Genomic DNA, 24,715 nt, shown 5'->3' with positions numbered 1-24,715 from the left:
TCTGCAAACCACCCTCGCGTCTCTCAGATCCCAGCCAACATGACAGATAGTTCACCATGATCCATCGTACAATACCTCTACTCTCCCTTCAGCATTGTTAGATCCATTGACAAGACGAACTTCAAATGAATTCGGATGGGCTGAATGAATGAAAAGTGTTTTAAAGGAACTTTAAAAAGAACCAAATATGACCTAAACCTCTACTTGGTCCCGGAAAATATGCACAAATCAAACATAATCAGAAATTAAATGCACTATTTCAATACGATATGGACTTTTTATAGTGTTGTGACGTATATCATTCAAAATGTTTGATCGTGCTCGCTATTCATTCATTTGGAAATGTCTTCATGAAGGATTATGATAAATAGCTGATATCAAAAAAATATTGATCATAATTTCATTTTTTTTCAGCAGATATTTATTTTGAATTTGTAAACATGAAACTTGATTTTTCTCTTTAATCAAATCGACATCTCCTGAAAATAGGGAAAACTGTGACTACAGACTTATGTAAATGTTCTTGTATTGTGCTCTTCTAAATAGTATGTCCTCTTTAGGTACCGTTGGTAAATTATTCTTTAATATGAAATGAGTTCATACCCCCTGAATAACATACGGCACCTGCATCCTTGAGATGCCCACACCAAGAGGCGGTCTCCAGGTATGGACAGTCCGCCAAGCTCTCTTCTGTTCCTACACAATCAACACCAATAATACCACCGGTTCCCTGCCCAAACCTAGCCGAATGAGTTGCTTCCAAGGCTCCGTCGAACCCAAGCATTCTGCAGAACACCATTGCTTCTAACAGATCCCAGTAGTACCATTTAGCTCCACAAACGGTCATCCACGATCCACCTTCCAAGACCTCCACTCTCCCTTCAGCATTCTTCTATTTAATCATATTTTTTCAAATGATAAACTAGATCCTCGTATAAAACAGACTAAGCATCAACTCTTGTTTAAAACAATTTAATTTCCTATAAATATCCCAGAGGACTTAGCAAGTATGAAAATTGGATTGGGTGAGTTCGATGCGATTCATGGTCGTTCTCTAATCGTTACATACCTTGTCGTCTCAAAAAGAAATACCAACTCTGAAATATTCCTGTATCCCTCCAATGAAGTTTACATCATTTAAAAGAATAACTACTATGTTTCCTGGTCGTATAGGTTTCCATAATCGCTAGCCACTGAATACTAATATCGTAAAAGTATGCCAAATCCCGGCTTTGCAAATTTCCTTTAAAACAGACATAGTGTTCAAGGGATTGAGGTGTCAACCTGCTTTTAAGAAATGTGTATAAAAACTCGAATATGGAAACGTCGTGTAAAGAATCATCGTAAATCGAAAGGAGCATACAGACTAGAAAACAGCGTGGTATTATAAAAAACGCATCATGAAGAAACTGGTTTCGACGAGATCAGTTAACATAACAACCTGCCACTCATTAGTGCGCGGTCATTCTAAGCCCCGACCGGTTAACGATTCTTGTACGACACGACGTTAAGACCCTGATTATTTATCGAGTTTTCATTCGAAACGATGCTCATAACAGGCGTATCGCTTTAAGACGTTTCTTATACGACGTTCAGACTAGAAAAAGGTAATAAGAATTAGCGTATAACAATACGATATTCTAAAAGCTTTGCTTTGAATGCTTGTAGTATAAACGAACGGTAAAATGTCTTTTCAGTTGCCATCAGTTGAGTTGATGCAATTTTACGAACTTTAGAAAACGTGTTTAAGGATGTCATTTATTATTTCTACCAAGAACAAGCGAGATCTCTGGTTAGAAACGTCAAACTATTTTATTTATCACTGACGCTGTAGACACCTTTTTGCAATTTATTTTAAAACAAATCAAAGGAAAAGCGATCGCAACTACCTTCGAAAAGTAAATTCACACTTTTCGGAACTGCGGTATCCGCCTATTATATCCCAGAGAATTCATGTTTAGGTTACGTAATTAATCCATGACACATGCTCCGCCGACAAATACTCGGCAAAAAGCGAGAGTTGCTCCGCCGACAATTGCTCCGCCGATATTTGCTCCGACGACATTTGCTCCGCCGACAATTGTTCCGCCGACAGTTTCTCCGACGACCTTTGCTCCGCCGACAATTGCTCCGCCCAAGGAGTGCCCTGTAAAATTGAAATGCTTCAACATTGCTCCTTCCTTAAAGTACCTCGTTGAAGACAAATGCTCCGCCGACGTATCAGGAGTGCCCCGTAAAATACAAATGCTCCCTTTTGCGGCGAAAAAAAGATAGAAAGGAAGGAAAAGAAATGAAAAGAAAAGGACAAGAAAGCATGGAAAAGATAAGGTCAAGAAAAGTAAAGGCTATAAGGACAAGGGAAAAGGGACACAAAGTAGAATAGATGAAGATTTAATTACCACATTTTTGCATTGGCCTAAAACTTTGTGTCGGAACGGTGTCGGTATAATTAATGACGGTAAATCCTGCCGGCGCGGCGTCGCGGCCCGTCGGGGAAAATGAGAAATAAAAAGGAGTATGAAATATAGGCCTACATGCTCGTGAAATAATCATTGATTAAGAAAAGGGATGGTAGGCAGGCAGATGGTTTTTAGTTATTATATGAAAAGGATTAAAATTAGCTTGCTCGCTACGCTATAGCTTATGGTCGTAATACATTTTGTACATCAGTCGTTAAAAAGCGATGCTAGGCACGCGGGTGCTTTTCAATATGAAATGGCAAGCCAAAGAATTTCGACCATTCGCTAAACTCGCTCACCAACAAGGAATAAACAATAGTCCTAAAATAATACTTCCCCATTTGATTCAAAAGGGGCGTAATGTAGAAAGATTCTATTCAAGATCATAAGCTATGATTTTTACCTTATTTGTTCGCCAAATAAAAAAATTAAAAACAAACAAAAAACGCCCCCTTAAATATGTTTCTGCTACTCCCCCTCCCACCCCACCCCCACCCCCATTTCACGGGACAAGAAGACACAGTTCCCCTATGGAAAAAAATATGCCTCTAATTATTATCAAAAGAGAAGTGTTTAAAAAAATCACTCACTTGCTACGCTAACTCGCGATTATAATTTTTTAACATTTTTTTATTTTTTTATTCATTTGACGAATGTGCAGCTCTTAAACGTCAGACGAAGAAGGGCGGAAGGCAGGTAGATGCTATTCAATATAAAATAAATAAAATAAAAGATAAAAACTCTGTTTGATACTCATTATTGTTGAAAATAATTCTTTGTTTTAAAACGCTTATAAACATGCTTATTTAATTAAGGAGGTAAATAAAGCAGGGAGATGCTATTCAAAATTAATGATAAGTCTACCTTTTTAGCTCTCTTTCTCTCTCTCTCTCTCTCTCTCTCTCTCGCTATATACCATCGCTTACCAAAAGGAAATAAATATTACCTTAAATATTATTGTGCCCAAAAAAGAAAAAACTCACTACTTGTTGAAGGAAGGTCCACTCAAGGTTGAGAAAAGTTTATCTATTACTTAACAGCGTCTGCACCTGCCCCCCCCCCCTCACGTATAAAATTTGTAATGATTTTTTTTTTCTTTCGATGTACTTTTTTTTAAAAGAAGAAGATGTGTAAACATGATACCATCATGTGTAATCAAGAAAGTAAAAGCTTTCATAAACGTATTTCGTTATTTGCCCCATCAACAAAAAAAGCTTTCTGAGCGAGAACCGTGGTCGTCAATTCTTTTTTTACTGAAATACAAATTTGTCCTCCATGTCAAATTTCAAACGAAAAAATATGGGAAATCCATAATGAGATTTTTTTTCTTCATCCTTCGATCCCTTTTTTCTTGCCTATAAGCCAGTAGAAATCTGGCCAAGTTGTTCACACCAGGTTCCGGTTGGACTGTTCACAGAAGTTTTGTCCACTGTGCCTGTTAGGGGTAACATGTTACACCATCGTTGTTGGCAACATGAAGTGCACCCGTTAAAGATATGCTGGGCTATGCGTTGTGTTGGCCTACACAAACAGGATTCTGCTGGGCATTGCTGTGGAGTCCCCCAAGAAACGTGTTGGCATTGACTTGTGCATTGTATGGCACTCACTCCGCGAAGGTATCTTACACAAACTGAATTCCTAACTTCAACCCTGAATCCAATACTACACCTACCTCTTTTCATAACCCTGCCTAAAACCCAGTTGTAACCTTAACCCAACCCTGTAACTGTGACGAACTAAAACCCGGCGTAGACGTCCTCAGAGCAGATGTCGGATCACCGACTTGTGCATTGGCAGTGAAGGATCAACCTCTCATTGCGATACAAGTCGCCAACGGATGAACCGTAAAGTGGTCAGGTCGAGCGCCCTGCCTCCAGTCGGCTCTCTATGCTACATGCGAAGTGACCATACATTGATCAAATAAATTGTATCGTTAAAAAAAAACGAAATAAGAAATTGCTCCTGCGTCCCATGCATGACCACAGTAACTATTATCTACAATCCATCGATGACCACAGTCTGCCAAGTTATCTTCTGTTCCATCACACCTGACCAAATCAAGAAGAATACGACCAGAGCCTTGACCAAACCTTGCAGAACTCGGCGCGCCCAATGCTCCATCAAACCCCAGCATTCTACAAACCACCCTCGAATCTCTCAGATCCCAGTTATAATGACAGATAGTTCCCCACGAGCCGTCGTACAGTATCTCTACTCTGCCTTCAGCGTCGTTTGATCCATTCATAAGACGAACTTCAAAAGGATTTGGGTGGGCTGAATGAATGAAAGTGTTTTAAATGAACTTTACTAAGAACTAAATATGACTTAAAACCTCTACTTGGTCCCGTACAAATTGCAAAAATCAAACAACATCAGAAATTGGATGCACTATTCATATAAGATGTCGGACGTGTATAGTGGTGTAAGTTATAATATTCTTAATGTTTGATTGTACTCTCTGCTCATTCATATGGCAATGTCTTTATGAACGATTATTACAAAAAACGGTATTTAACAAAATTGATAATAATTTCACTATATCGCCAGTTAAATTTGAATTTGTAAACATGTAAGACTTTTGAAAATGTTATTACGAGGCTGTACTATTATTAATGAAACACGATTTCCCCTTAAATCAAAATGACATCATCTGAAACTTGGAAAAACTGTGATAAAGAATGTAAATGTTCTTGTATTGCGCTGTCCTAAATAGTATGGCATCTGTAAGAACCGTTGGTAAATTATTCATTCAAATGAAATGAGTTCATACCCCCTGAATAGCATACGGCACCCGCATCCTCGTGATGCCCGCAGTAAGAGACGGGCCAGTGATTACAGTCCGCCAGGCTCTCTTCTGTTCCGTCACACCAATCGACATACAGAATATCACCGGTTCCCTGCCCAAACCTGGCCGAACCAGGTGCTTCCAAGGCTCCGTCGAACCCCAGCATTCTGCAAACTACCCTTGCTTTTAACAGATTCCAGTAATAATCACAAACGGTCATCCACGATCCACTGTACATGACTTCCACTCTTCCTTCAGCATTGTTGGTGCCATTGAAGAGACGTATACCTTCGTTTCACAAAAAGTTCTATTTAATCATATTTTCAAATGATAAACTAGAACCTTGTATAGAACAGACTAAGCATCAACTCTCGTTTAAAACAATTTAATTTCCTATAAATATCCCAGAGGACTTAGCAAGTATGAGAATATGATTGGTCGAGTTCGATGCGGTTGGTGGGCGTTCTCTAATCGTTTACATGCCTTGTCGTCTGAAAAAGAAAGACTGACTCTGAATTATTCCTGTATCTCGCCAATGAAATTAACAACATTTAAAAGAATAACTACTATGCTTCCCGATCGTATAGGTTTCCATAATCGCTAGCCACTGAATACTAATATCGTAAAAGTATGCCAAATCCCGGCTTGGCAATTTTCCTTTAAAACGGACATGGTGTTCAAGGGATTGAGGTGTCAACCTGCCTTTAAGAAATGTGTATGAAAACTCGAATATGAAAACATCGTGTAAAGAATCATCGTGAAGCGAAAGGAGCATATAGACTAGAAAACAGCGTGGTATTATAAGAAACGCATCATAAAGAAACTGGTTTCGACGAGATCAGTTGACATAACAACCTGTCAATCATTAGTGCGCGGTCATTCTAAGCCCCTACCGGTTGAGATTCTCGTACGACACGACGTTAAGACCCTGATTATTTATCGAGTTTTCATTTGAAACGATGCTCATACCAGGCGTATCGCTATACGACGTTTCTTATAAGAGGTTCAGACTAGAAAAGAGTAATGATAATTAGTGCATAACAATAAGATATTCTAAAAACTATGCTTTGAACGCGTGTAGTCTTAACGAAGGGTAAAATGGCTTTTGTGCCATCAGTTGAGTTGACGCAATTTTACTAACTTTAGAAAACGTGTAAAAGGATGTCAACTAATTATTTCTACCAAGAACAAGCGAGATCTCTGGTTAGAAACGCCAAACTATTTTATTTATCACTGACGCAGTAGACACCTTTCTGCCATTCAATTTAAAAAAAATCAAAGGAAAAGCGATCGCAACTACCTTGGAAACGTAAATTCACGCTTTTCGGAACTGCGGTATCCGCCTATTATATCCCAGAGAATTCATGTTTAGGTTACGTAATACGCGTTGTAATGTTTGTGCATATCAAACGTGACTGACAAGGTAAATGGAATCGTCTATGTTTGATATTCTAGAAGTCTTTGCCTACGTGCTGACAGAGTTTTATGGATATCAGGAAAGTGTATTGATGATATGAAATATAATTTATTTGTTTATTTTCCACCCTCTAATTCTCATAGTCATAAAGGTGGACAAGGTTGAATCACAATGAAGTGGCAAGTTTGGGAAGTTCCTAAAAACAGCTGAACATCTTAGTCCAAAAATGTATGGAGCACCAAGCATCAAGCTATCTTCATTGTGTACACATTAAAGTAATTCTGCAACAAAATAAATGAAAGAAACTAATCTATTCATTACATATCAATGAGAGATTTCATGCTGGGTTTATTTGTATTCATTTATTTGCATGAATGGTTTTGTTTTGGAATTAAAAATGGATTCTTGGCGCTTCATACATCAGTCGAATGGATCTTCCCACTTAAAGTTGGACTATAGTTGAATACCAGCCTTAGACTTGCATTCCTTTCCTCTAGGATAATGTTCTGTTTGGTTCGTGATTGTGAACTTTTTTTAGTTACCCAGTCTTTTGTGCAGAATGAAAATAATATACCACTATAATTCCATTTGTACACAGATGGATAATTATTTTTAAATATGCCACCACCACAAAGTTGAAAAGAAAACTAAATCGTGATGAGGATTTGCATTATTAATGACCATGGAGACTATCTAGGCCGTTTGACAAAAGGAAAATACCAAATATCGTAATTATTGTATCTCTCGTAAATTATGAACAAACTGCAACTTCGCACTGCTAAGGTAATAGGTATCTCAACCATGGTTAATATATCCGCAGCATTTAAATTTAGGTTTCCCTTATGTTAGCACTCATATACACGATCTTGTACAGATAAATCCGTGCACGTACCGGGATTTCTTCTCCACTTTAACCACTCTTCGATGATCATGACTTACCTTATAATGAATAGAATTTCTAGTTGATCTAAAGTCACAATGAAATGGCAAGTCTGGGAAGTTCCTAAAAACAGCTGAACTCTCCTCCGAATGGTTTCTGGCAAAGATGAGAAAGGCCCTCGTCCTTGGCAGGCTCGATGCAGAAATGCAGAAAAAGTCGAACTTCTAATCAAACTGTTCAAAAACCATCATCCAAGTCACATTGGAAAACATTTATTGAAGACATATGATCGATGTATCGATATATATATATATATATATAAATATAATATATATATATATAAATATGGATATATGTATGTATTTTTATTATGAGATGAGCATATTAATAGGGATGTGAATCAAGTGATCATTTAATTTACCTGATCGTCAGAACAGAATATTATTCATATTAGTCTTTTTTCTTCTGTTGTCATTATTATATCTGAATTGTTTCACGTACAAACTGTGTAACCATTTTTTGTTCTTTTGACGAAAGAAGATGGGTAAATATCTTACCATAATGTGTAATCAAGAAATTCAAAGCTTTCATAAATATATTCAATTATTTGCCCCTTCATCGAAAATTTTCTCAGCGAAGAACGATTGTCGCCAAATGTTTTCATACTGAAATACAAGGGGCTCCTGTATTTTAGTAATTTCAACGTTAATTTGTCCTCCATATCAAATTTCAAACGAAAGAAATATGAGGAAACCATTATGATATTTGTTTCGTTCTTTAAGCCCTTCTTCTGTTCATATAAGCTAGTAGAAATTTGGCCAAGTTGTTAATACAAGGTTCCGGTTGGGCCTGTTCATATAAGTTGTGTCCAATGCGCTTGGTAGGGGTAACATGTGACACAACCGTTGATGGCAACAGGAAATGCAATGCGTTGTGACGGCCTACACAAACAGGCTTCTGCTGGGCAATGTTGGGGAATCCCCCGAAGAAACGTGTTGTCATTGACTTGCGCCGTTCTAAGACTCTCACTCCGCGGTATTCAATTCCTCACTTCAACCCTGAATCCAACACGTCACCGTTTTCCTGATTCTCCTGTTAAACCAGTTATAACCTAGGCCCTAACCCTGTAACTTTGACGCACAAACACCCGGCGAACTTGTCAGAGAAAATGTCACCGACTTGTGCATTGGCAGTGAAGGGTCAACCTCTCAATGCGATACAGGTTGCCACCGAGCGTGGAACCGTTACGACCACAGTAACTATAATCTCTAATCCCTCGATGAGCACAGTCTGCTAGGTTGTCTTCAGTTCCGTCACAGTTGACCCAAGTCAGAAGAATTCGACCAGAGCCCTGACCAAATCTTGCAGACCTCGGTGCGCCCAATGCTCCATCAAACCCCAGCATTCTACAAACCACCCTCGCGTCTCTAAGATCCCAGTTATAATGACAGATAGTTTCCCACGAGCCATCGTACAGTATCTCTACTCTTCCTTCAGCGTCGTTTGATCCATTGATAAGACGAACTTCAAATGGATTCGGGTGGGCTGGGCGAATGAAAAGTGTTTTAAAGGAACTTTAAACAAGAAGTAAATATGACTTCAAACATTTATTTGGTCCAGGAAAATATGCGAAAATTATGCAACATCAGAAATTGAATGCACTATTCAAATACGATGTTTGATTTCTGTATAGTGATGTGACGTATATCATTTTGATCCTGCTCGCTACTTATTCACATTGCAATGTATTGCTGAAGGATTATTACAAAAAACGATAGAATAACTTGTGATCATAATTTCACTATATCGCCAGTTATTTCTTTTGATTTTATAAACATGAAAGACTTTGGAAAATTGTATTACCATGCTTTTTGACCAAAGAAACCTGATTTTCTCTTTAATCAAAGTGACATTACCTGAAAACGGGGAAACAGGGATTAATGTTCTTGTATTTTTCTGTCCTAAATAGTATGACAGTTGGAAAATTACAGTTGGAAAATTATTCTTTGATATGAAATGAGTTCTTACCCCCTGAATAACATACGGCACCCGCATCCTCGTTATGCCTACATGAATAGGTTGTCCCCACGGATGAACAATCTGCCAGGCTCTCTTCTGTTCCTTCACACCACCCGACATACAGAATATCACCGGTTCCCTCCCCAAACCTAGCCGAACTAGGTGCTTCCAAGGCTCTGTCGAACCCCAACATTCTGCAGACCACCCTTGCTCTTAACAGATTCCAGTTATCATCACAAACAGTCATCCACGATCCTCCGTAAGAGATCTCCACTCTTCCTTCAGCATTGTTGGAGCCATTGACGAGACGTACACCTTCAAAAGAATCACGCCTTTCGTAACTGCGGTATCTGCCAATCCTAGAGAAATCATGTTAACGTTATGTAATCTATATAAGTAATACGCTAAGGCTCCGCGGGGGGCGCGACGTCTCCGCGAGCCTTTGTATTCTATTGTTTTTTAATGAGATCGCCGACCGAAGTTGGTGCGGCTATCTTCTCCTGAACCCTCCCCTCGGGGTACCCGTGCCCGGTGCCATCGTCCGCGGGAGAGTCTACTCTGTGGAATTGGCTATACTCCGCCCGAGGTCCTCCTCCGTGTCGACGTCCAGGGCGAAAACAGACGCGACATGCATAATGCAGGATATGCGTGACGACAGAGATACCTCATGGATATTCAACATTACATCCGTAGACACACGACCGATGACCATCCACTCACATTAAGTTGCGTATTAAATGCACTATGCACAGGGTCGGGCTTACCCGAGTAAAGCATCTTTCTATAGGATATCCTTTGTAGTAGCTGCACAAGCCACAGAGATACACACGAAGGGATCCTCCACACGAAGCTTCCCGTCCACGTCCAAACTTAGAGACCTATTTCCATCATTATTGCCGCGATTTGTATATAGTTTTCGTGAATGGAGGTATGAAATCAAAGTTTATTTGTGATTATTACGGCAATGTATACTAAAATTTGATTATCATTTTCGAAAGGAAAGTTTTCACAAGAAAACCATTGGACTGACAGTTCAGTCGCAAGCTGCCTTCAGTCAACACAAAGTGCAGTGCTGCTGTGTAGTGTGTGTGAGTTGCGATGAGCTTGCAGGAAGCTCCAACACCGCGCACCGTAGGCGTCCGACGCCTGCGGCGCCGGTGTTGAGCTTCCTGGAGTAACGCTGCAGTGTGTGTGAGTTCACCTAAGCTTGAGTCGAAGAGATTTGACACTTTGAAATTGTTATCTGTTGGTTTGCATCATTGTTGCCGCGATTTCAATATAGTTTCGTGAATAGATTTACGAAACCTGAGCTTAGAATTAGTAAAAGTATTACTAATGTCTACGTTTTTAAACGACTGTCTGATTTTCTTGTGAAAATTTTACTTTGAAAAATGATTATCGAAATTAATGGTCAGAAATAATCACAATCTAGGGTCTATTATGTTACAGTTCTTGCATCAAATCAATGCATGAAAACTTAGTTATTGAACTAGAAAAATGTTTTGTTTTTGTAAATAGGCAATTATGAAGTAGGAAGCCTGAAACCTTAGCCTACTAAACAAATCTCAACAAAGTGTAGGCCTATCGTTTTTTGTGAATTAATGAAAAAGTAGCCCCAGAAAAAAGAGCCCCCGAAAGTTGAAAAAGCAGCCCCCGAAAATTTCCCAAAAATTTGAAATGGAGCCCCCGAAATGAAAAACTTAATTTTTTGCCTGCGCCCCCCTCTAGAATCCCGCGGATTTCCACGGGTCCTGAGTTGGGTGTATATATAATATAGGCCTGGGGTCCACGGGTTTCAAGTGGCCATAAACCCCCAAAAGCTCGGGGGTTACGTTCTTCAAAGTTGGGGGGGGAGATCAGATCGCAGCGAGTTGAGTGTATATATAATATAGGCATGGGGTCCACGGGTTTCAAGGGGCCATAAACCCCTGAAAGCTCGGGGGTTTTAGGCGTTTAATTAGGGTCAGATGAGCATATTTTTATTACTTTATTTCTGACACTTGCGGGTCACTAATTGGCGTGGGGTCAATACGTAGAGTTGCGTAGTGTTGCGTACCAACTACGCTGGCCTATGTTACTACACTGTCGCTCATAAAGGTGGAATATTTTGTTTTTATTCCAATTTATGGAGTTATTTTAAAAATAATTTAAAAATAATAGATCTAGATAATAGTATACATTCTCAGATTTTATTGAATACTAATTTGCCAATGTGTGTTTTGCGTGACTGCTAAAGCATGTGTATGCTACTATGCTTATCAACTAGGGGACCTATGCCCTTAAGTCATAAATGACAGTAATGATAATTAATGCCCCACAAAAGGGCACAAATATAGCACATCGACACGGTTTTGATCCTGGGGCCTCACAGTTACGAGGCCATTGCTTTGTCACTGAACCATGACTGTACGCAGCGGGGGCTAGGGTAGGGGGCAGTTTCCATAAATTTAAAAAAAACACAGAAAATGCAATAAATTTTCAATAATTTATTGCATTTAACCCCGGTTCCCAACATAAACAAATCTTCTGTGTGCCCATGCCTCGAGCCATAATGCATGGCCGTCCAGAGGTTTTTTTGTGTTGGGGACCGGGGTAAAATGCAATAAATTATTGAAAATTTATTGCATTTTCTGTTTTTTTTTAAATTTATGGAAACTGCCCCCTACCCTAGCCCCCGCTGCGTACAGTCATGGTTCAGTGACAAAACAATGGCCTCGTAACTGTGAGGCCCCAGGATCAAAACCGTGTCGATGTGCTATATTAGTGCCCTTGTGTGGGGCATTAATCCTCATTACTGTCATTCATGACTTGAGAGCGTAGGTCCCCTAGTTAATAAGCATGGTAGCATACACATGCTCTAGCAGTTCCGCAAAACACACATTGGCAAGTTATTATTCAATACAATCTGAGAATGTATACTATTATTTATATCTATTATTTTTAAATAATTTTTAAAATAATTCCATAAATTGGGGTAAAACTAAAATATTCCAACTTTATGAGCGACACTGTATATGCTGAGGGACGGAAAGGGGTACGCAAGGTGAACGAAAACAATTCAACATGTTTAATTTTTTTTGCGTACTTTCGGCGTAGAAACTTGACGCAGAAATTACGCCTTTTTACGCAGAAAGTCCGCCTTTTTACGCAACAGTACGCTACCCTACGCCAGATCGACTAAGCAGTAAAAGCTTTCCACACAGTAAGCAACCATAAGCAAACCTGTACGCCAGCCTACGCATAACCTACGCAGGGACTATTTTCCCATTAATACGCAGCCTAATTTCTGCGTAGTCGGTACGCCACACTACGGAACTCTACGCAGTTCCAGTGGCTTAAAGAATAACTACCGGTACAGTTGGATTGTTTTTTTAAATTTAATATAAGGCCAAATTAAAAAAAAAAACATGCTTATAGCATCCTGTTTTTTTGAAAAATGGGAAGGAGGAGGCGCTTTTTTTTTTTTTTTTCTTTCAAAATGGCCGCTCCGTACATTTTCCCTGGCATTCGGGCTATTTTTCAAGATGGCGGCCGACAATTTTTTTTTTCTTTTTTAAAATCAGAAATACATTTTAGCAGTGCTTTTCATGTTTTTTTTTCTTTCAAAAAAAAAAAAAAAAAAAAAAAATAGGAGGCGGCCCCCAAAAAGGAAGCGGGCGGGGACGCTAAACATGTATATTTTTAATGGCCTGAATGGCAAATAACGTTCTTGGTGGTTTTAATTTAGACATTCTCTATATATGTACACCCCCCACTCCCTCTAGAATCCCGCGGATTTCCGCGGGTCCTGCTAGTCTATAATAATAATACGAGAAGCTCCATGGGTCCGATTGTGGGCGGTCCGATGACTAATTTCGCGTCGAAACGCGTCGATCTGCGTCACTTAACGAGGGTCCGGGCTCGACGTCGGGAGAGCTTTCTCCTCCCGGACGACGGGTCGAGGGGGGACGGGACCCGACCCGGGGGACGAGAAATTCTTTTCTACATCGCAACGGCCGGGTTTTTACCCATTCTGTCCCGCCATCGACCAGGAAATCGTAAAAAACGATGTGACATGCTCATGAATATTACGCGTGGCCTGTTGCATGCATGCATGAGCCTCGAACTGTTTTAATCCATTGCCTCTAAAAAATTGTTTTTATTCTAATTTGATATTATTCTAACAAAAAATATTTAACAAATTACGAATGTGTTTTTATTCTGTTTATACAGTCAATAACAATTTGATAAAACGGAGATATACAATCACGCAAAAGCAACGACCTAGCTTATACTCTTGAGCAGCACAGTCCGACCTCGATCTATGAATTGTCTGCCAAAATCAGAAATAAACAGTTTGTGTTTGATTTTTTAGCAAATAAATGATATGATAATAAAAAATGTTGGTAATATATTTTTACAATCCTGATTAGATTTATATTAAATATACGCAAAAAGTAACAAAAAAAGGTACGTACGTACCATTTATATGGTACGTACGTAGTACATGCAAGGACTTCGACTTTTCTGTACATGCATTAACAAGTGTGTGCGAGGTACGTACATGATAATGCTCAACATGACACACAAAAAGCGCTATTCATCTTCGCGTGTATGTATTCAACGTGTGCGCACGTGTGTTCATGTTCTACATCGCATTGTGCATGTGTACGCCTATAGCGACTTTCGCCAACAATCAAATATAAACAAAGCTTCTTTCATTCAACGTACTAATAGTTATACCTCGACTTGGTGAACCTCTTCTCGATTAAATAAAAGCACCTTAGACTACTCATTAATTGTTCGATAACACAAGTTTATTTTCTGCTTCAAACGCCCGCTTGCAGCTGATTTAAATAAGTAAAATTGTCTTATTACATTACATAACAGATTTCAGATTTCATGCAGCACCTAGACCTACATAATATATTTATAACTAACTCCAAGGAGCTCTGCCGCCGCAAGCGTCGGCAAGTATATAAGTATAAGTATAATCATTTATTGTCCTTTTCAGGAAATGTGTTGTCCACTGGTTACAGAGTATTGCGATACAGATATATAAATGAAATATTACAGGACAGTGATAAACATACACATAATGATAAACATACAATAGATGAGGTAATATATATATGTAAGCCACGGTATATATGGTGGTTAAAGAGGTAATATCAGATTCCATTTTACAAAATATGAAGCTAAATTATTTAATATCAATGATTATTCCATAGTAAATCTTAAAATGATAATAAATACATGAATCATTATTATTGTCATTTGTATTATTATTATTATAATGATTATATATTACCATTTTGAGTAGTATAATTATTACCGGCATCATTTTTATTGTTAAGTTTATTGATGACACATAGATTGTAGTTACTGGCTCAAACGGTAATTGATAGTTGGATGCAATATTCATGGCATATATTTGAAATTTATATTATATTACATTTATATTGATACATTGACATGGTAGGTTCATAGTAATCAAACACGTTTTGCTTTGGAATTGAAAAGATGAATGGAGTCTGGGATAAAGGATCTTCGGAAACGTGCACGTTGAGTTCGTGGTGTGCACAGGCGTATTCCAGATGTGTTATAATTGAAATGCTCATTCAGTGGGTGCGAGGGGTCATGCATTATTTGTTTTACTCTAGAGAGGGCATTTTTCTGATAAAGATCTTCTATGGATGTTAGATCGGCTCCTGTGATACGTTTTGCTGCCTTTCTGGGACGTTCGAGTAGTTTCTTGGCAACAATTTTAGCGTTTGCATAATAGCAAATTAGGTTGAAGGTTAGGACACTCTGGATTAGGGACTTAAAGAACAGTTCTATCAACTTACTATCTACTCTTAAGTTTTTCATTACCCTAATAAAGTATAGTCTCTGGTTGGCTTTCTTTTGGATGTCTACAATGTTCTTAGTCCAATCAAGTGACTTTGAGATAGTAGTACCTAAATACCTGTACTCTGTAACTTGTTCTACAGGAGAATCATTAATCAAAATCGGAGTATGTTCGAAGGGGTTTCGACGAAAATCAATTATGATCTCTTTTGTTTTAGTTACGTTTAGTATAAGGGAATGGTCATTGCACGATTTAACAAACTCATCTATAACCTTAACGTATGGGTCTACATTTTCAGAAAGATAACCTGTGATAACAGTATCATCCGCATATTTGATGATGCTGCACTCTCCTACATTACATAGACAGGCACTTGTGTAGAGGGAGAAGAGCGCAGGGGAGATGACACAGCCCTGGGGCGCCCCTGTATTCACAATTCTTGGACAGGATAAGGCGTTTCCTAAGACCACTCTCTGTGGTCTGTCACTTAAGAAGCTCTGTATCCACAGACTGAACTGGGGTGGGACTTCCATATCAATGAGTTTGTTTATCAGAAGGTGGGGGGTAATAGTGTTGAAAGCACTAGAAAAATCAAAGCTACCTGGGGTTACTGTATAACGTAATCATATTAAGATCATCAACGTGACAAAAGCGAAAAAAAGAGATGAGGGTCGGGTAGGGCAAAACATCGGGGCAAGCCAAATTTTGCCACCAAAATCTAATATGCATCTACATCAGTCTGCAGACTACAATACAGGCGCGTACGCAGGGGGGGGGGGGGGTCTACTCTATATCAAATTGGCTATGCTCCGCCCGATGTCCACCTCCGTGTCGACGTCCAGAGCGAGTTGCGGCTTGATATTTACTCACAAATTTGGTCCCCTCCCTCGCTGCCTTTTGGATCCGCCCCTGCCCCACCCGCGCACTCTAGAATCCCGCGGATTTCCGCGGGTCCTGCTAGTACGACATTATAATGTTCGTGCAGATAAAGGTGACTGACAAGGCCAGCGGAATCGCCTTTGTTTGATTTTCTAGAAGTCTTTGCGATCGTGCTGACAGAGATTTATGGATATCAGGAAAGTGTAGTGATGATATGAAATATAAATTTTCGTTTCATTTCCACCCTCTTATTCTCGTATGAATGAAGGCGGACACTGTTGCATCCAGAATAACTTAGTCCAAAGATGTATGGACCACCAAGCATCAAGCTATCTTTAATGTGTACACATTACTGTAATTCTGCAATAGAATAAATGAAAGAAACTAATCTATTCATTACATATAAACGAGAGATTGATTTCATTCTGACTTAATTTTTATTCTTTTATTTACGTAAATGATTTTGTTATGGAATTATACAATTGATAATTGTCGCTTCATACATCAATTTAATGTATCTGTCCACTTAAAGATGGGCTATAGTTGGTACGCGATTATAAAAAACCGGCCTTTGGCTTGCATTCCTTTCCACTTAGATAATATCATTTTTAGTTCGTGATTATGAACTTGTTTTAGTTGCCCAGTCTTTTGTCACCACGTACTCCCATCGTGCATCGTAATTATTTTTAGATATGCTATCACTACAAAGTTGAAAAGAAAACTCAATTGTAATCACGATTTGCATAACTAATGACCATGGAGAGTATCCAAGCCGTTTGACAAAAGGAATGTACGATATATCGTAATTATTGTGTCTTTCATAAATATGAACAAGCCGCAATTTTAAACAATTTAAAAGTGTAGAAATCGTTCTTTTTAGGTTATGGGAATCTTATTCATTGTTGATATATCCACAGTATTTAAAGTCGAGTTTTCCTTATGTTAGCACTATTTGTATACAGGATCTTGTACGAATAAATCCGAGCATGTACCGGGGTCTTCTCCACTTTAACCAATCTTCGCTGATCATGACTCACCTTATAATGAATAGAATTTCTAGTTGATCTAAAATCTATAAAAAAATCATCCAAGTCACACTGGAAAATGTTTATTGAAGACATATGATCGATTTATTCATAAACATATATATATATATATATATTTATATATATATATATATATATATATACAATATGTATGGATATATTTATGTATTTATATTATGAGATGAGTATGTTTATAGAGATGTGATCATTTTATTTACCTGATCCTCAGAACAGAAGATCTTAGTATTTTTCTTCTGTTGTCATTATTATATCTCATTTGTTTCACGTACAAAATGTGTAATGATTTTTTGTTCTTTTGACTGAAAAAGATGTGTAAATATGTTACCATAAATTGTGTGTAATCAAAGCTTTCGTAAATGTATTCCATTATTTGCCCCTTCATTAAAAATGTTTTTTTTAGCGAAGAACCGTTGTCGACAATTTTTTTTGTACTGAAATACAAGGAGCTTCAGTATTTTCGTAATTTCAAAGTTAATTTTTCCTCCATATCAAATTTTAAACGAAAGAATATGAGAAAACCATAACGATTTTGTTTTCATTCTTCAAGCCCTTCTTTTGTTCCTATAAGCCAGCAGAAATATTGCCAAGTTGTTCATACCAGGTTCCGGTTGGACTGTTTACAGAAGTTGTTTTCGCTGTGTCTGTTAGGGGTAACATGTGAACCAATCGTCGATGGCAACATGAAGTACACAAGTTGAAGATATGCTGGGATATGCGTTGTAATGGCCTATTTTAATTTACTATGTCTAGGAGAATTCCGAATTTGTTTTTCGGTTTATTGTTTTCTCTTTCTTATGCCTGTTACATGTACTCTTTTCTAAGCGCCATGAGCACCGAAAGGTGGACCTGTGCGCTATACAAGTAGCCACTATTATTATTATTATTATTATTACACAAACAGGCTTCTGTTGGGCAATGTTGGGGGAATCCCCCAAAGAAACGTGTTGGCATTGACTTGTGTCGTTGTACGACACTTATTCCGCGATGGTATTATACACTGAATTCCTAACTTCAACACTGAATCCAACACTACATCTATCCCATTTCATAGCCCTCCCTAAAACCCAGTTGTAACCCAACCCTGTAACTTTGTCGAACTAAAGCCCAGCGTACTTGTCATCAGATGTCGGATCAAAAACGTGTGCTTTGGCGGCGTAGAGTCAACCTCTCAATGCGATACAGGTTGCCATCGGATGTGGAAGCGTAAATTGGTCGGGTCGAGATCCCTGCCTATGCCTAGTCCTATGTGAAGACACTTGAATCAAATTATTTGGATTGTAACAAAATAATACCGAAATAACAAATTGCCCCTGCGTCCCATGCATGACCACAGAAACTATAATCTCCAATTCCTCGATGAGCACAGTCTACTAGGTTGTCTTCTGTTCCACCACACCTGACCAAATCAAGAAGAATACGACCAGAGCCCTGACCAAACATTGCAGATCTCGATGCGCTTAATGCTCCATCAAACCCTAACATTCTACAAACCACCTTCGCGTCTCTCAGATCCCAGTCATAATGGCAAATAGTTCCCCACGAGCCGTCGTACAGTACCTCTACTCTTCCTTCAGCGTCGTTTGATCCATTGATAAGACGAACTTCAAATGGATTCGGGTGGGCTGAATGAATGAAAAGTGCTTTTAATTAACTTTACAAAGAACTAAATATGACTTGAAACCTCTACTTGGTCCGGAAAATATTCAAGAATCAAACAACATCAGAAATTTGGTGCATTATTCAAATACGATGTTGGATTTGTATAGTGAAGTGACGTATATCATCCTAATGGTTGATCGTGCTCGCTACTCATTTATATGGCAATGCCTTTCTTAAAGATTATAACGAAAAACGGTATGTAACACAATTGATCATAATTTCACTATATCGCCAGTTAAATTTGAATTTGTAAATATGAAAGACTTTGGGAAATGTTATTACATGCTTTGTTACTAAGCAAAGACGATTTTCCCTTCAATCAATGTGTCATCACCTGAAGATAGGAACAACTGTGACGACAAATGTAAATGTTCTTGTAATGTGCTCTTCCAAATAGCATGGCCTCTTTAGGTACCGTTGGTAAATTATTCTTTCATATGAAATTAGTTCATACCCCCTGAATAACATACGGCACCCGCATCCTCATGATGCCCACATGAAGAAGTGGTCCATATGTTTGGACAGTCCGCCAAGCTATCTTCTGTTCCGTAACAACGGACATCAATACTATCACCGGTTCCCTCCCCAAACCTAGCCGAAACAGGTGCTTCTAAAGCTCCGTCGAACCCACGCATCCTGCAGACCACCCTTGCTTCATGCAGATACCAGTAATCATCACAAACGGTTATCCACGATCCACCGTACAAGACCTCCACTCTTCCTTCAGCGTCGTTCGAGCCATTGACGAGCCGTACATCTGGGTAGAAGATTGTATTACACAAACAAACTATATTTAATAACATTTTCATACGTTGTACTATATCCTTGTATAGAACAGACTAAGCATTAACTCTCGTTTAAAACAATTTGATTCCCTATAAATATGCCAGAGGACTTAACAGTATGGGCATTTCGTGGGTTGAGTTCAATGCGATTTACGGCGATTCCTAATCGTTTAAATACCTTGGCGTCTCAAAAAGAAAGACCAACTTTGAAATATTCTTGTATCCTGGTAATGCAATTCGTATCATTTAAAAGCGAACTTCTATGCTTCCCGATTATATATTTAATAGTTACCCATGATCGCTAACCACTGAATAATAATATCGTAAATGTATGCCAAACTCCGGTTGGCCCCTTTCTGTCAAAGCAGACAATGGTGTCGAGGAGATGGAGGTGTCAATGTGCTTAAAGGAAATTATATGAAACGCGAATAAAGAAAGGTCGTTTAAAGAATCATCGTATAGCGAAAGGTTCAAACAGACTAGAAAACAGCATCGTATAAAGAAACTTCTTAAGAAAAACCTTGTCTACCATTGGTGGGCGGTCATGATTATCCCCGACCATTTAGACGATTCTTTACGACACGACGTTAAGAATACAACGGCACGGGGACCACGATTTTCTATCGAGTTTTCATTCGAAACGATGCTTAAGCAGGCGTTTCTTTATACAACGTTCATGATAGGAAAATGTTATAAACGGTTAGCGTAGAGCAATACGAGATTCGTATACCTAAACTTTGAATGCTTGTTGTCTTTCCGTACGATCAGCTGAGTTTACGCCTTATTATGGACTTTACACAACGTAAAAGGGAATGTCAGATAGGCATTTCCACCAGGAACAAGCGAGATCGCTGGACAGGAAATGCCAAAGTATATTAATTTATCACTGACGCTGTAGACACCTTTTTTGGGGGCCATCTATTTAAAATTATCGAAACAGACATGATCGCAACAACCTTCTAAAATTTAATTCACACCTTTCGAAACTGCAGTATCAGCTTATCTCGGAGAAGTCAGGTTTGGGTTACGTAATACGACATAGTAACGTTCGTTAATTTCAAAGGTGACGGACAAGGCCAATGGCATTGCAGTTGTTTGATTTCATTGAAATACATGCGATCGCGCTGACAGAAGTCTATGGATATCAGGAAAGTGTAGTGATGATATGAAATATAAATTTTCGTTTCATTTTCCACCCTTTTATTCTCGTATGAATAAAGGTGGGCACTGTTGTTGCATTCAGACTAACTTAGTCCAAAGATTTATGGAGTACCAAGTATTAAGCTATAATTACTCTAATTATGCAACAAAATGACTAAAATAAACTAATCTATTTCCAGGGATTTGCGCTAAAATTTTATTACCAACATTTTCTCTGATGTCTAAGCTTTAAGTTGATACCAGATTTGGCTGCCCGATTCTGCCCGTATTATGTTAGAGCCGTTTTCCTTGCAACATTGCCCCGAAAATGTGTTTATTTCGGTCCGCGGTGTCAGAATAAGTGTCACGCGCCCCCTCGCGCCGTGATTTATGACCACGAATCCTTCATGATTCAGCCGCGGACCCCCAAAACCCACATTTTTCGGGGCAATGTGGCAAGGGAAATCGGCTCTAACATAACAACGGGCAAGATCGGGCAGCCAAATTTGGTATCAACTTAAAGCTTAGACATCAGAGGAAATGGTGGTATTAAAATTTAAGCGGTACACTGCGGAGATCTAAACATTTCTTCTGGATTTATAAAAAAACATGGATAATTAGTCCATTTTTCAGTGAATTACCCTATAATATATCATGAAGATTGTGTTTCTATTAATTTTAACCCATTCATTCAACGAAATGAACTATCAGGAATATGTGAGAGCAATTTCATATCAATAACTTAAAAAACTTCATGTTGAATTGAAAGATTTATAAAATAAGTCACTTTTGCACTAAAACTGTGAATATGTAGGATTTTGCTGTTTGAAGTAGTAAATTTATACCCTTATTGTACATAACGGAATTAAATATTTCACTGAGGTATTCCTCTATGTATTACCTTTCAACTGGGCAAGAAAAAAATTGAAAAAAAAAATCACCCAAACTTAGTTTTGGCGCACTTTGGTTCCTCCCTGGCCCACTGTGCGTCGCGTCGTCGATCGGGAATTCAAATATGGCTCGAGAATGCGCATTTTGGATGACGTCACGAAAGCATGCGCGCGCATGCATACAGCCTCACTTTCAAGTTGACTCACTTTTTTCTTCTAAAATGCTCTTATGTCGATCTTGACTCATTTTTTACGACCATGTGAGTCAGTCGAAGCATTTTGCAAATGCGTCAGCTCATGATTGATACACTGGTGAAATATAAATGAGTCAATAGAGACTCATTGGTTGTTACTAATGAGTCAATTTACACCTGACTCACGAAAATTATGCTTAAATGTGTCAAATGACTCACTTTTTGTTGTGGGTGCACCACAAAGTTGAAAAGAAAACTTAATCGTGATGAGGATTTGCATTACTAATGCCCTCGTCCTCGGCAGGCTCGATGCAGAATTGCGGAAAAAGTCGAACTTATAATCAAACTGAGAAAAAAAAAATCTTCCAAGTCACACTAGACACTAGACAATAAATGAACCAATAAATCAAATCAAATCAAATCAAATCAAATCAAATATTTATTGAAGACATATGATCGATGTATTCATATATATATATATATATATATATACATATAATATATATATGGATATATATATGTATTTATATTATGAAATGAGTATGTTTATAGGGATGTGATCATTTTATTTACCTGATCCTCAGAACAGAAGATCTTAGTATTTGTCTTCTGTTGTCATTATTATTATATCTCATTTGTTTCACGTATAAAAAGTGTAATGATTTTTTGTTCTTTTGGATGGAAAAGATGTGTAAATATGTTACCATAAATTGTGTAATCAAAGCTTTCGTAAATGTATTCCATTATTTACCCCTTCATCAAAAATGTTTTCTTATAGCGAAGAACCGTTGTCGCCAATTTTGTTCGTACTGAAAGGGGCTCCAGTATTTTCGTAATTTCAACGTTAATCTTCCCTCCAAATTTTAAACGAAAGAATAAGAGAAAACAATAATGATTTTTTTTTTTCATTCTTCAAGCCCTTCTTTTCTTCCTAGAAGCCAGTAGAAATCTGTTCAAGTTGTTCATACAAGGTTCCGGTTGGACTGTTTACAAAAGTTGTTTTCACTGTGCCCGTTGATGGCAAAAGGATGTGCAATCGTTGAAAATATGCAGGGCTATGCGTTATAGCGGCCTACAAAAACAGGCGTCTGCTGGGCGATGTTGGGGAATCCCCCAAAGTAACGTGTTGGCATTGACTTGCGCCGTTGTAAGACTCTCACTCCGCAGTACTATCTTATACAAACTCAATTCCTCAATTCCAACCCTGAATCCAACACTACGTCTATCCGTTTTTCCAATTCTCCCGTTAACCCAGTTGTAACCTGGGTCCTAACCCAGTAACTTTGACGAACTAAAACCCGGCGAACTTGTCGTCAGAGCCAATGTCGGATCACCGACTTGTGCATTGGCAGTGAAGGGTCAACCTCTCAATGCGATACAGGTCGCCACCGAATGTGGAACCGTTACGTGGTCATGTCGAGCGCCGTGTCTCCGGTCGGCTCTCTATGCTCCATGCGAGGGGAAGATGTATTGATCAAAATTAATTTGGATTGTAAACAAAAAATACCGAAATAACAAATTGTCCCTGCGTCCCATACATGACCACAGTAACTATAATCTCCAATCCCTCGATGAGCACAGTATACTAGGTTGTCTTCTGTTCCGTCACACTCAACCCAAGCTAGTAGAATACGACCAGAGCCCTGACTAAACCTTGCAGATCTCGGTGCACTTAATGCTCAATCAAACCCTAACATTCTACAAACCACCCTCACATTTCTCAGATCCCAGTCATAATGACAGATAGTTCCCCACGAGCCGTCGTGCAGTACCTCTACTCTGCCTTCAGCGTCGTTTGATCCATTGATAAGACGAACTTCAAATGGATTCGGGTGGGCTGAATGAATGAAAAGTGCTTTTAATTAACTTTACAAAGAACTAAATATGACTTGAAACCTCTACTTGGTCCGGAAAATATTCAAGAATCAAACAACATCAGAAATTTGGTGCATTATTCAAATACGATGTTGAATTTGTATAGTGAAGTGACGTATATCATCCTAATGGTTGATCGTGCTCGCTACTCACTCATATGGCAATGTCTTTCTTAAAGATTATAACAAAAAACGGCATGTAACACAATTGATCATAATTTCACTATATCGCCAGTTAAATTTGAATTTGTAAATATGAAAGACTTTGGAAAATGTTATTACATGCTTTGTTACTAAGCAAACACGATTTTCCCTTCAATCAATGTGTCATCACCTGAAGATAGGAACAACTGTGACGACAAATGTAAATGTTCTTGTAATGTGCTCTTCCAAATAGAATGACCTCTTTAGGTACCGTTGGTAAATTATTCTTTCATATGAAATGAGTTTATACCCCCTGCATAACATACAGCACCCGCATCCTCGTGATGCCCACACCAAGAGATTGTCCCTATGTTTGGACAGTTTGCCAAGCTCTCTTCTGTTCCGTAACAATTTACATCAATAATATCACCGGCTCCCTGCCCAAACCTAGCCGAACCAGGTGCTTCCAAGGCTCCGTCGAACCCGAGCATCCTGCAGACCACCCTTGCTTCTCGCAGATACCAGTAATCATCACAAACGGTCATCCACGATCCACCGTACAAGACTTCCACTCTTCCTTCAGCATTGTTGGAGCCATTGACGAGACGGGTTCTAGGACAATTACCCCCTGGGCAATCACCCCCCGGAAAGTTACCCCCCGGAAAACTACCCCCCAAGGACAATTACCCCCCG

General features: G+C 38.7%; 1 protein-coding gene across 1 annotated transcript; it reads right to left on the bottom strand.

Annotated features, from left to right (window-relative positions):
- Window positions 1–8,712: 8,712 nt before the first annotated feature.
- Window positions 8,713–24,567, bottom strand: LOC115928493 (deleted in malignant brain tumors 1 protein-like). Its single transcript, XM_030995732.1, has 5 exons — window positions 24,453–24,567; window positions 23,720–23,841; window positions 10,691–10,761; window positions 9,570–9,910; window positions 8,713–9,086 (listed from the first exon to the last, which is right to left on the bottom strand). The coding sequence occupies exons 1-5, from the start codon at window positions 24,565–24,567 to the stop codon at window positions 8,713–8,715; spliced, it is 1,023 nt and encodes a 340-aa protein (XP_030851592.1).
- Window positions 24,568–24,715: the final 148 nt, after the last annotated feature.

The sequence above is a fragment of the Strongylocentrotus purpuratus genome, unplaced genomic scaffold (genome assembly GCF_000002235.5).
Source record: "Strongylocentrotus purpuratus isolate Spur 01 unplaced genomic scaffold, Spur_5.0 spur5_scaffold_3, whole genome shotgun sequence".
NCBI classification, from domain to species: Eukaryota; Metazoa; Echinodermata; class Echinoidea; order Camarodonta; family Strongylocentrotidae; genus Strongylocentrotus; species Strongylocentrotus purpuratus.
This window is presented reverse-complemented; position numbering and strand designations above follow the sequence as displayed.

What these genes read in the sequence shown, in the direction of transcription:
- LOC115928493 (XM_030995732.1), bottom strand. Translation starts at nt 24,567, where the DNA reads ATGACCGTTTGTGATGATTACTGGTATCTGCGAGAAGCAAGGGTGGTC. An exon ending in TAGGTTTGGGCAGGGAGCCG is followed by an intron (nt 23,842 to 24,452) that starts GTGATATTATTG and finishes TCATTCATTCAG; the next exon opens with CCCACCCGAATCCATTTGAA. An exon ending in TGCCGTATGTTATTCAGGGG is followed by an intron (nt 9,087 to 9,569) that starts GTAAGAACTCAT and finishes TCATTCGCCCAG; the next exon opens with CCCACCCGAATCCATTTGAA.